This window comes from Gopherus flavomarginatus, chromosome 16 (genome assembly GCF_025201925.1).
Source record: "Gopherus flavomarginatus isolate rGopFla2 chromosome 16, rGopFla2.mat.asm, whole genome shotgun sequence".
In the NCBI taxonomy this organism is placed as follows: domain Eukaryota; kingdom Metazoa; phylum Chordata; order Testudines; family Testudinidae; genus Gopherus; species Gopherus flavomarginatus.
In genome coordinates, this window is record NC_066632.1 from 8,225,693 (window position 1) to 8,237,754 (window position 12,062).

A 12,062-nucleotide genomic window follows, 5' to 3' on the forward strand; every position below is an offset into this window, starting at 1 on the left:
AGTAACAAGCTGCACATGCAACCCTGCTTGTTGCGCCACTGTGACATTCCCCTCTGGCGTTATCTGGACCGGTGATCTGCTAGGTCACTCCAATCCTTGACTCTGGGAGCCAGCCTGACCCTGCTTTGCTGTGAGAACCCCCACTCCTGGGCTGTTTACGCACAGCCTCTGGCATGTAACTGCTCCTTGGATTGTGCAACCAAATGACACAAGCCAATATTTCCGGTCCCAGACACAAACCTAGTGTAGACGAGCCAGACTCACCCCTGCAGCCCCTCCTGCTGGTTGTCCTCAGGAATTAGCTCACTGCCAGCCCAGAGCACCCTCTGCAGGCCAGTGATCCACCTTCCAGCTACTGGCCCCCATGTCCCTCCCAGGACCCCAGTGCCCCTTTAACTGGGTCTCCCCCTCCCAGGGGAACCCCCACCCCACTATCCCCACTTTGCCTCAGTATTGGCTACTGCCCAGTCTCCATCTAGCCCCTGTTCACTGGGGCAGACTACAGTATAAGCCACTTGTTATCAGCAAAGGGGTTTGGACCTGCTGCCTTTGCCTACCCCTGGGCTGTCCCATGCAACCCCGAGTACCTCTTGGCCTAATACTAAGCCACAGCCTGGGGCTTTCCAGGCAGGAGCTCCCCAGCTCCTCTGCCTTTCCTGAGCCCTGCTCCACACTAGGTACCTTGTCTCACTCCCTGTAGCCAGGCCCTTCTCCCTCTACAAGCAGAGGGAGACTGCTGAGCTCCTGGCTCCCAGCCTCTTTATAGGGCCAGCTTTGGCCTGATTGGGGGGTTGCTCAGCAGTGGCCACTTCCCCAATCAGCCCAGCTTTTACAGCTGAAGCTTTCAAGCCCTGCCAGGCTGCTTTTTAAACCCCTCAGGGCAGGAGCGGGTAACCAACCCGCTACACTAGGAGCCTCTATCTTGCGGTGTCTAGTTATACCTGCTGGACACTGAAAGCTTATATAAGTTCATCAGTGTAACAAAGAAATTGATATGTACCAGGCTTGTTATTTCAAGGAGAATCTCTGACAAGCTTCAAACCAAACACACTGCTTCAGGTAGAATAAACAAACAGATTTATTAACTACAAAGATAGATTTTAAGTGACTATAAGTCAAAGCATAACAAGTTGGATTTGGTCAAATGCAATAAAAGCAAAATGCATTCTAAGCTGATCTTAGCACTTTCAGTGCCCTTACAAACTTAGATGCGTCTCACCACAGGCTGGCCGGTTGCCCTTTCAGTCAGGCTGTCCCCTTTAATCAGTGCTTCAATCGCTTGGTGGTGATGTCTGTTGATGGAGGTGGAAGAGAGAGGAAGAGCCTGGCAAATGTCTCTCCCTTTGATCATCTTCTTTCTTCCCTCTTGGTTTTTCCCCCCACCTCAGAGTCAGGTGAGCATTACCTCATCACGGTGCCAAACTGACCAAAGGAAGGGGGGTGACTCACTCGAGAGTCCAACAGATCCTTTGTTGTTGCCTAGGCCAGTGTCATTTGTTCCTGTGAGACTGGGCTGGGTTTGTCCCATATGGTGTGAACTGCCTCTTTGCTCTTGGAGAGTTTTGTCTGGGCCTGTTTTAAGCCATGAGGACACATTTTCAGCCTCATAACTATATACATTAAATTACAGCCTGTAACATTGCCATAACATTACTGTAACAATTACTGTAACACCACTATAACAACAATGCTCAGTGCATCATGAGCCTTCCGAAGACAATCAACATGACAAAATATGCATTGGATACCACACAATTGTTTTATAAGGATGAACATGGGGGTGCAGAGTTTTCCCCTGAGGTACAGCACGTCACACTGCCTTCACAGCCCTAGAAGCCTTTGAAGTCAGAAGTGATGAATCATAGAAATGTAGGACTTGAAGGGACCTCGAGAGGTCTTCTAGTCCAGTCCCCTGAACTAAGGTAGGACTAAATACTATCTAGGCCAACCTGACAAGTGTTTGTCTAACCTCTTCTAACCTCTCCATCACATCCAGTGATGGAAATCCCACAGCTCCCTAGGTAACTAGTTTCAGGGCTTAACTAACCTTACAGTTCGGAAGCTTTTCCTAATGTCCAACCTAAGTCTACCTTGCTGCAATTTAAGCCTATTGCTTCTTGTCCTGTCCTTAGTAGTTAAGAAGACCAATTTATCGCCCTCCTCTTTATGTACTTCAAGACTGTTATCATGTGTTTCTCCTTCCCATTCTTCCCCTCCCCCCCGGTCTTCTTCAGACTAGACATCCCCAGTTTTTTCAATCTTTTTTCACATTACGTTTTCTAGAACTTTCATCATTTTTGTTGCTGTCTTTTGGACTTTCTCGTTTGTTCACATCTTTCCTGAAATGTGGTGCCCAGAATTGGACACACTGCTCCAGCTGAGGCCTTATCAGTGTTGAGTAGAGTGGAAGAATTATTTCTCATGTCTTACTTACAAAACTTCTGCTAATATATCCCAGAATTATGTTTGTTTTTGTTTTTTGTTTTTTGCAACAGTAGTACATTGTTGATTCAGATTTTTCTTTGTGATCCACTCTAACCCCCAGATTCTCTTCTGTAGAAAAGGCAGCCATTAATCCTTTCTAAGCACTCATTTTCCATTTTGTACATGTGAAATGAGACTCCTGCTGAGGTAGGGGTTTGTGTGTGTGTGTGTGAGAGAGAGAGAGGTGGCTGTTGAGCTGCAGTATGGAGTGAATTTAACGATTTATCCACTGTGGGTCATCAGCAGGGATTATACCTAGAATCTTCTGCACTAAAAGCCTGAGCCTTGTACCCCTTTAGCTAAAGGACATGCTTCTCTAGTGTGCAGCAGTAGTAGAATCTTATTCTCCTATGTGAAAGTAACTAGAGAGCTGCATTGTCCTAGTGTGGGTTACTTGAGGGTAGAAAGTGGTTGGAGTGGGGGGACTCTGAAAGATCTGGGCAGGAAGTGGACACATGTGTTACAGATAAGAAACCAACAGATCTTTGTTTTGTAACCCTTGTTTGCTCAGCTTATTTCAGCACCAATTGTATGCAACTGTCACCTGGTGTGTGATCTCCCATGAGGGTGTAAACTGCAGCGTAGGGACAGTCTGATTCCCTGTTGCCCTGTGAGGGCACCCAGCACACTGCAGGGGTTACAGAAGATAATAAATAATAAAGGGCCCATCCCCTTAGTGGGATCAGTTACTGACTCCAGTGAGGGGAACTTGGCCCAAAGACTTTGTTTCCAGAGACAGGAGACAAGGGTGTTAAAGAGGAAGATGCTGTGACTGTGTGTCACTTTTGCTTTTGGTCTTGTTTCTGGTTAATAAAGAAGCTGCCAGAGTGAGAATCCCAGAGCTTGTCTTCTGAGCAGCCATGGGACGCCGAGGCTTCACATTTCCTCCAAGTAAGTAGAACCAAGTTAGTGATGGCAGAGCCATGATGTATGGGAGAGTGTGGCAGGCAAGCCGCTATCCTCTGAATAGCTGGGAGTAGCCAGCTGGCAACTTACTGGAGATGCCAGGGAGGGGAAGTTAGAAGGGTTCTGTCCTCAGGTACTTTAGCGGTGCCCTGGCCTATCGGGGTACATCTGCACAGCCTGTGGCAGGGACCCTCCAATCCTGCCTTGACAGACTCAAGCTTGTGCTATCATGATAAAAATAGCTGTGTAGACAGCACTTTTAAGTTGTGGTTTGGACCAGCTGAGGCCTATCCCCACCCCAGACTTCAGAGCCTGACCTCCCGTCCAAGCCACAACTTAGAAGCTCTGTGTACGCAGCTACTTTTAGCACAGTCGCACGAGCCCAGGTCTGTCGAGCTGGGTTCTGAGCTTTGCTGCTGCAGTCTGCTGCGCGGTGTAGATGGACATTCTGTTACCTGTTCGGCTTCACAGGCAGGCAGAGAGCAGCTGCAGCATCAACTGTTGACTAAAGAGATTAGCAAGATACATGCTCTCCTGCAAACTTATTGTACATCTTACCCCTCTCTAGGGCATGTGTTTGCTTTCTTGCTTAGCACTGGGCATCCTGATCCACGAGGAACAGATGCGAGAAGGTTATATCTGACAAAACCGAAAATGACAAGGGCAAAGGGAGAAAACCCTGTATGGTGGTTGTGTGAATTTTGGTAATGATTTATGATTCCTGTGCATGCTTCAGTTTCCCTCTGGCCTTAGCATTTCTGTGACATGATGTGGTATTTCACTCAGCAATCTGGTTGGAGACCAGAGTCATTAACAAACTAGGTAAAGAAAGTCTACACATTAATGAAGAACCTGGAAGAGACAATGGAAACCTCAGTAGCCAGGACATCCAGTTCTAGCGACCAACAGCTGAGAGGAAGTAGATTTCCCTGCCCCTTGCAGGACAGGAAACCAAACACCCTGAGTGGGAGAACAAAGGGGAAAGGTGACAGGTGGCTGGGTTTAGAGCTGAGCTTTCAGAGACACAGGAAACACACCTGGAACTAAAGGAACAGACCCGGTGAGAGAGAGCCAAGAGGGTTTGTTCCTACAGCAACCTGGCTCATGGCAGCCCTGGCATTGGTCAGCATGGACCATCTCCTAACCTGTGCCTCTCTATGCTAAAGTAAGGTCTGTCAGATTCTGGGGTCCAGGTGGCTAATACATTCTTACCTTGTTTTGAAAAGGCTGCCTGGCATTTCTGCAAATACTCACTGAGAGCGTTGTTCCCTGAAGGAGTAAAGAACAAACCTCCCACTGGAGTCTGGTTTGGCTGGACTTACTACAAGGAGCCATAGAAAATGACGGGGGTGGCTGGCACCCAAAGGCCTAGTTTTGGAGGCCACGGCTCTGCCCTGTGGAACTGTGTAGCTCCTTGGGGCCCAGCACCTCTACAGGGATCTCTCCAAAGGGACTGGTTATAGACTGCAGCATAGAGCAGACCCTGTGAATCCATGACACCTTGTCCCAGGACACTGAGAAGCCACTCAGACTCCAGCCTCCCAACTGCCTCCTACAGAGCATCAGATGATGAGACTAGAATGGAAAAATCCAGTGCTTAGCTTCCATTCTCCTCATATCAATGAGGTCCAGTGCCCTGATCCTAATTCTGATCTCCTAAATCCCAGGATAAATCCAGGGTAACTCCAATAAAAGTAAACCAATGGAGTCATTCCAAATTTAGACCAGTGTAACTGAGATTAATGTCAGATTCATACACAGGTGCTTAGACTCCTTTATTTAGTAATATCTCCCTGTGGTGTTTATTGCCATATCTTAGATTTTAAATAAGTTTTGTTCATCTTCTCTCAAGTGTTTTTCTTCCTTGGACTGTTCTGGTTTCAACCACCAGCAAGCGCCCAGAGGACAAACAGAATTGGTAAGTTCTCCGGTTAGTGAAACATAATGTTTTGTGTAACACTTCTGTGCCCATAGTAAGTGAGTCCCATATAGAGTGTCTGCAATGAAGTTGGTATTGGCCTGGCAGCTCTCAGCAGCATTATCTGGACTCTAATGTGGGGGTTCAGTGTATCGGGTCATTAGGAGTAGCGGAATGCCCAAAGGAGTGGGTACACCTCAGGTTCTAAATAGGCCCTGAAGGGAAAACCCAGAATTTTGAGAAGAGGAAAGATTTGGTGTCAGGGATAATTCCTCCTTATCTGTGTTCATTTATTCATTCACTCCCTCTTTCTCCCTCTGTCACTCCTCAGGGTGTTCTAGTTTTAGTCTGCTCATACTCTATCCCATGATGGACAAGAACCTCTTTCTGCTGCCATGTCCCACTGAGAGGTCTTTTAATAGTGTCACTAGGCCATACTGAAAAGCCAGAGGTGGGCCCAGAAAGCAATAGCTGGAGACTTACTCTACCGGACTGCAATACTTGGAGGTCTGTCAGAAAGGAATGAGGCAGAATGAAGTAGCAGTAACTCTGGGTCTGTCCTTTTGGCAGCTTCCCCTTTAAGAAGCTGTTAATTTTCGTTTGCAATTCTGTAATAATGAGATTATGATCAATTTTATGAAGAAAGTAGAAGCACTGGCAAATCCTACAAATGGAGCTAAATCTATGTTGACCAGCAGGCAGGGCTGACCCTAGACCAAATGGCGTGTGCCCTTCCCCACCTCCTCCATTTGTTAAACTTTTAAATACCTTATTTTTTACTGCATTTGTCATCCATTTCATGAATTTGATGCATGATTTATCCCTGTCTCATAAGACTAACTCTTGATATGAGGGTTGCCAAGCATCTGGTTTTCAACTGGAATGCCCATTCGAAAAGGGACCCTGGTGGCTCTGGACAGCACCGCTGACCCAGCAGTTAAAAAATCTGGTTGGTGGAGCAGTGGGGCTAAGGCAGGATCCCTGCCTGCCCTGGCTCTTCGCAGCTCCCCGGAAGCAGCCGGCATCCCCTAGGCGCAGCAGCGATCAGCAAAGCTCCAAGTGCTGTTGCTGCTCCCAGCACCAGCTCTGCAACTCCCATTGGCTGGGAAATGTGGCCAATGGGAGCTGTGGAGGGTGGTGCCTGTGGGCGAGGTTAGTGCACAACACGAAGAGCCACCTGTCTGCGCCTCCGCCTAGGGGCCGAACATGCCGGCCACTTCCAGGAGCAGAGTGGAGCCAGAGCAGGCATGGAGCCTGTCTTAGCCCCGCTGTGCCACCAATCGGGAGCTGTCTGAGGTAAACGCCACCCCGCCAGAGCCCCCACCCTGAACTCTGGGAGTTAGGATAAAATGTTTAATGGGAGATATGATGTTTCTGTATCTTTCTATAAAGAGCCAAGTGGGATGTCAGCTAGCACATGTCCTCCAGTTTATATCTTGGAAATTAAAAGTCTCCCATGATCACACAATTCCCATTAGTATTTACTTCATTAAAAATATTAAAGAGGTCTCTATCCATATCCAGATCCGATCCTGGTTTTCTGCAGCACACCCCAAGCACTATCCCAAGGAGGCTCGAGGAGCTTTCTTCCCAACACGATTATTGAGACAGACTCTGTCGTATCCATTCCATCACTTCTTATTTCTTTACAGTCTACCTCATCATTGATATACAACGCTACTCCACCACCTTTGCCTTTATTTCTGTCTTTCCTAAAGAACACATACCCTTCAATACCTGTACTCCAGTCATGACTACTATTCCACCATGTTTCTATTATCCCTATAATATCCGGTTTCCCTTCCTGCACCAGTAGCTCTAGTTACTTCATTTTGTTACCTAGGCTCCTCGCATTAGTGTACAAACATCTTAATTTTTGCTGTTTGGCTTCGCTCACATTCTTTACCCAATTAGGCCCAGATATTCTACCACCAGTATCACCTATTAGACTGGTATCTACACTACCCTTCCTCCTTATGTCCATTCTCCTATCCACAGCTATATCCTTTCTTACTTTGTTTTCTTCTCTCTTACCTGGATATCTCCCAACGATCTCCCCCAAATTCCTAGTTTAAAGCTCTCTTAATCAGTTGTGCCAGCCTCCATCCTAGAAGTCTATTTCCCTCCTTACTCAGGTGAAGTCCATCCTGAGAGAACAGTCCTCTGTCCATTAATGCTTCCCAGTGGTCGTACATCCCAAAGCCCTCCTTATAGCACCACTGCCTGAGCCATCTGTTGATTGCCATAATCTTGTCACACTTTTGTTGCCCTTCTCTAGGAACAGGCAGAATCCCACTTAAGATCACCTGAGCCGTGATTTCCTTAAGCGTTTTCCCCCATCTGGCATAGTCTCCCTCAGGGCTGGTGCAACCATGTAGGCAAACTAGGCGGCCGCCTAGGGTGCCTAGTGGTTGGGGCCACCTAAAAGTGCCCTCAGGGAGGAGGTGGAGTGGAGGTGAGCTGGGGGAGGGCGCACGGGGAGGGCTGCCTGCAGTAACGGGGGGGCACACAGGGGAACAGCTCCCCACCCCAGCTTACCTCCACTCTGCCTCCTCCGCTGAGCACACAGCCTAGCTCTAAGTCTCCTCCAATCAGCGCCGCAAGCCTGGGCAGAGAGGAGAATTAGAGCAGCACCGGCGTGCTCAGAGGAGGAGGCGGAGCTGAGGTGAGCTGCGGCGGGCTACTCAGGCAGGCTTAGTTTCCACAGGAGGTATCCCCAGGCAGGGTTAGCTGCCGGGGGGGTGGGTGGGAAAGGGGGGAAGTCTCCCCAGGAAGGGTTACCTGCTGGGGAGAGGAAGGGGGAAGTTTCCCCAGGCAGGGTTAGCTGCCATGGGAGGACGGGGGAGAGAGGGGTTAGCTGTTGCTGTGGGGGGGGGGGGTAGCTGCTGCGGGGAGGGGGAGCTCCCCGGATGGGGGGCTAAGTTAGCTGCTGTGGGGGGGGCAGTGTTAGCTGGGGGTGGGGTGCAAGGTGGAAGTTCCGCCTAGGGCGCGAACCTTCCTTGCTCCGGCCCTGGTCTCCCTTGATACGTTCCAGCGAGAATCTAGCCGTATTATTCATTCCCACATGAAGGACAATCAACGGATTCTTTCCCGCTCCCATTAGGATCCTTTTCAGCATCAGGTCCACGTCCCGTACCTTAGCACCTGGCAGACAGCACACCCTTCTGTTCTCTGGATCAGCTCTAGTTACAGGCCTGTCTATTCTTCTCAGTAAGAGTCTCCAATCACATAGACCTGCCTTTTCCTGGTGATGGTGCGGTTCTCTGGTCTATCCTCTGTTCCCTCTGGCTGCAAGTCCTCTTGATTTTTGTTGTCCCTTGCAATCTTCCACAACCCATCCTGTATCCTCCTGGGGCTCATATTTGGTGGTGTTGTCTCCATTGACTCTTCGCCTCTTCCTATAAGACTAGCTGCTCTTCTCTTCTTCCTTGCCCTCTCACCTTGAGCAACCACCTGTTGAGCCCCTTCTTCATTTTCCAACTCTGCAGACCTGTTCTTGAGCTCTATTTCTCCTTCACTGGTCTGTCTTTTCCTCTGTCTGGTTCTCTTAGTCACATGCTTCCACCGTCCACTTTCCTCACCCAGCAGTGTCTCCTCAGCATTCTTTGGTTCTGCTTCCATCTGCATGTCTGAGCTTTTCCCTTCAGCCTCCTCATGTCTTTGCTCCATCATCCCTTCGAACCCCCTTCTAAACATGACCAGAGTTTCCACCTGCATCTCCAGTCCTTGGATCTTTTCTTCCATCAGCTCTATCAGGCGGCACTTCATTCAGATTAAACTCTTTTCAGGTACCCACTCCAGGATCATGTACATGCCACAGCTTCCACATCCAGTCATCCTCACTGTGTCTTTCACAGCTGCCTCTGTATCAGTCATAGCCTTCCCACCTAAAACCTGTTAGTCCAGGAAACACAAACCAAAGCAAACCACCACCATCTATAACAAAACAAACCCCCAACGGGCACCAGAACACCAGCAGAACACCACCCACTCCCTTCACTAGCCTGTCTATTCCTCTGTCTAGCTTTCTTAGTCTCCTCTGCAAAATCCCCTTGCAAACTCCCACTGAAACGCCCCTGTTTACAGCTCTGTTTGTTGGCTCCTGTGCTGCTGCAGCTGTAGGGATAAAGTGAGAAAGGCCGAAAGCCATGTAGAGTTGGACTTTGCAAAGGGAATTAAAACCAATAGTAAAAGGTTCTATAGCCATATAAATAAGAAGAAAAGAAAGAAAGAAGAAGTGGGACCACTGAACACTGAGGATGGAGTGGAGGTTAAGGATAATCTAGGCATGGCCCAATATCTAAACAAATATTTTGCCTCAGTCTTTAATAAGACTAATGAGGAGCTTAGGGACAATGGTAGGATGACAAATGAGAATGAGGATATGTAGGTAGATATTACCACATCCGAGGTAGAATCCAAACTCGAACAGCTTAATTGGACTAAACTGGGGGCCCCAGATAATCTTCATCCAAGAATATTAAAGGAACTGGCACATGAAATTGCAAGCCCATTAGCAAGAATGTTTAATGAATCTGTAAACTCAGGGGATGTACCGTATGACTGGAGAATTGCTAACATAGTTCCTATCCTTAAAGGGAAAAAAAAGTGATCTGGGTAACTACAGGCCTGTCAGTTTGACATCTGTAGTATGAAAGGTCTTGGAAAAAATTTTGAAGGAGAAAGTAGTTAAGGACATTGAGGTCAGTGGTAACTGGGACAAAATACAACATGGTTTCTCAAAAGGTAGATTATGCCAAACCAACCTAATCACCTTCTTTGAGAAAGTAACAGATTTTTTTAGACAAAGGAAATGCAGTGGATCTAATTTACCTCGATTTCAGTAAGGCATTTGAAACGGTTCCACATGGGGAATTATGAGCTAAATTGGAAAAGATGGGGATTAATATGAAAAGTGACAGGTAGATAAGGAACTGGTTAAAGGGGAGACTACAATGGGTCATACTGAAAGGTGATCTGTCAGGCTGGAGGGGAGGTTACTAGCGGAGTTCCTCAGGGATCGGTTTGGGGACCAATCTTATTTAATCTTTTTGTTATTGATCATGGCACAAAAAGTGGGAATGTGCTGATAAAGTTTGCGGATGACACAAAGCTGGGAGGTATTGCTAACACAGAGAAGGGCCGGGTTATCATACAGGAAGATCTGGATGACCTTGTAAACTGGAGTAATAGGATGAAATTTAATAATGAAAAGTGCAAGGTCATGCATTTAGGGATTAATAACAAGAATTTTGGTTATAAACTGGGGTTGCATCAGATGGAAATAACAAAGAAGGAGAAGGACCTCAGAGTATTGGTTGATCACAGGATGACTATGAGTCACCAATGAGATATGGCTTTGAAAAAAGCTAATGCAGTCTTGAGATGCATCAGGCGAGGTATTTCCAGCAGATATAAGGAGGTGTTAGAGGCACTGATGAGACCTCATCTGGAATATTGTGTGCAGTTCTGGTGTCCTATGTTTAAGAAGGATGAATTCAAACTGGAACAGGTACAGAGAAGGGCTACTAGGATGATCCGAGGAATGGAAAACCTGTCTTATGAAAGGAGACTCAAAGAGCTCGGCTTGTTCAGCCTAATCAAAAGAAGGCTGAGGGGAGATATGATTGCTCTCTATAAATACATCAGAGGGATATATACCTGGGAGGGAGAGGAATTATTTAAGCTCAGTATCAATGTGGACACAAGAACAAATGAATATAAACTGGCCATCAGGAAGTTTAGTCTTGAAATTAGAAGATGGTTTCTAACCGTTAGAGGAGTGAAGTTCTGGAACAGTCTTCCAAGGGGAGTAGTGGAGACAAAAGACATATCTGGCTTCAGGATTAAGCTTGATAAGTTTATGGAAGGCAAGGTATGATGGGATAGCCTAATTTTGGCAATTAATTTGGCAATTGATCTTTGATTATCAGCAGGTAAGTATGCCCAGTGGTCTGTGATGGGATGTTAGATGGGATGGGATCTGAGTTACTACAGAGAATTCTTTCCTAGGTGTCTGGTTGGTGAGTCTTGCCCACATGCTCAAGGTTTAACTGATCGCCATATTTGGGGTCGGGAAGGAATTTTCCCCCAGGGCAGATTGGCAGAGGCCCTGTGTGTTTTTCGCCTTCCTCTGCAGTGTGGGGTCACTTGCTGGAGGATTCTCTCCACCGTGAAGTCTTTAAACCATCATTTGAGGACTTCAATGGCTCAAACATAGGTCTGGGGTTTGTTACAAGAGTGAGTGGGTGAGATTCTGTGGCCTGCATTGTGCAGTAGGTTGGACTAGACATCGTAATCATAGAATCATAGAATATCAGGGTTGGAAGGGACGTCAGGAGGTCATCCAGTCCAACCCCCTACTCAAAGCAGGACCAATCCCCAACTAAATTATCCCAGCCAGGGCTTTGTCAAGCCTAGCCTTAAAAACCTCTAAGGAAGGAGATTCCACCACCTCCCTAGGTAACCCATGCCAGTGCTTCACTGCCCTCCTAGTGAAAAAGTTTTTCCTAATATGCAACCTAAACCTTCCCTACTGCAACTTGAGACCATTACTCCTTGTTCTGTCATCTGCTACCACTGAAAACAGTCTAAATCTATCCTCTTTGGAACCTCCTTTCAGGTAGCTGAAAGCAGCTATCAAATCCCTCTTCATTCTTCTCTTCTGCAGACTAAACAATGCCAGTTCCCTCAGCCTCTCCTCATAAATCATGTGCTCCAGCCCCCTAATCATTTTTGTTGCCCTCCGCTGGAC

The 12,062-nt window shown here is 47.4% G+C and overlaps 1 protein-coding gene and 1 pseudogene across 3 annotated transcripts in view; one reads left to right on the forward strand and one right to left on the reverse strand.

The window, feature by feature from the left end:
• The window catches only part of LOC127035557 (adhesion G protein-coupled receptor E3-like), a 161,217-nt pseudogene that overhangs the window by 22,992 nt on the left and 126,163 nt on the right, over positions 1 to 12,062 (reverse strand).
• The window catches only part of LOC127035657 (adhesion G protein-coupled receptor E3-like), a 28,068-nt gene continuing 19,055 nt past the window's right edge, over positions 3,050 to 12,062 (forward strand). Inside the window, exons 1-2 of one of the 3 annotated variants that reach the window (XM_050925803.1) lie at positions 3,050 to 3,375; positions 5,243 to 5,308. In XM_050925803.1, coding sequence (XP_050781760.1) covers positions 3,345 to 3,375; positions 5,243 to 5,308 — 97 coding nt within the window. In that variant the 5' untranslated portion in view covers positions 3,050 to 3,344. Of the gene's footprint in view, positions 3,376 to 4,521; positions 4,556 to 5,242; positions 5,309 to 12,062 lie in introns of those variants that run through there. The other 2 variants (XM_050925804.1, XM_050925805.1) reach the window with 2 other exon arrangements.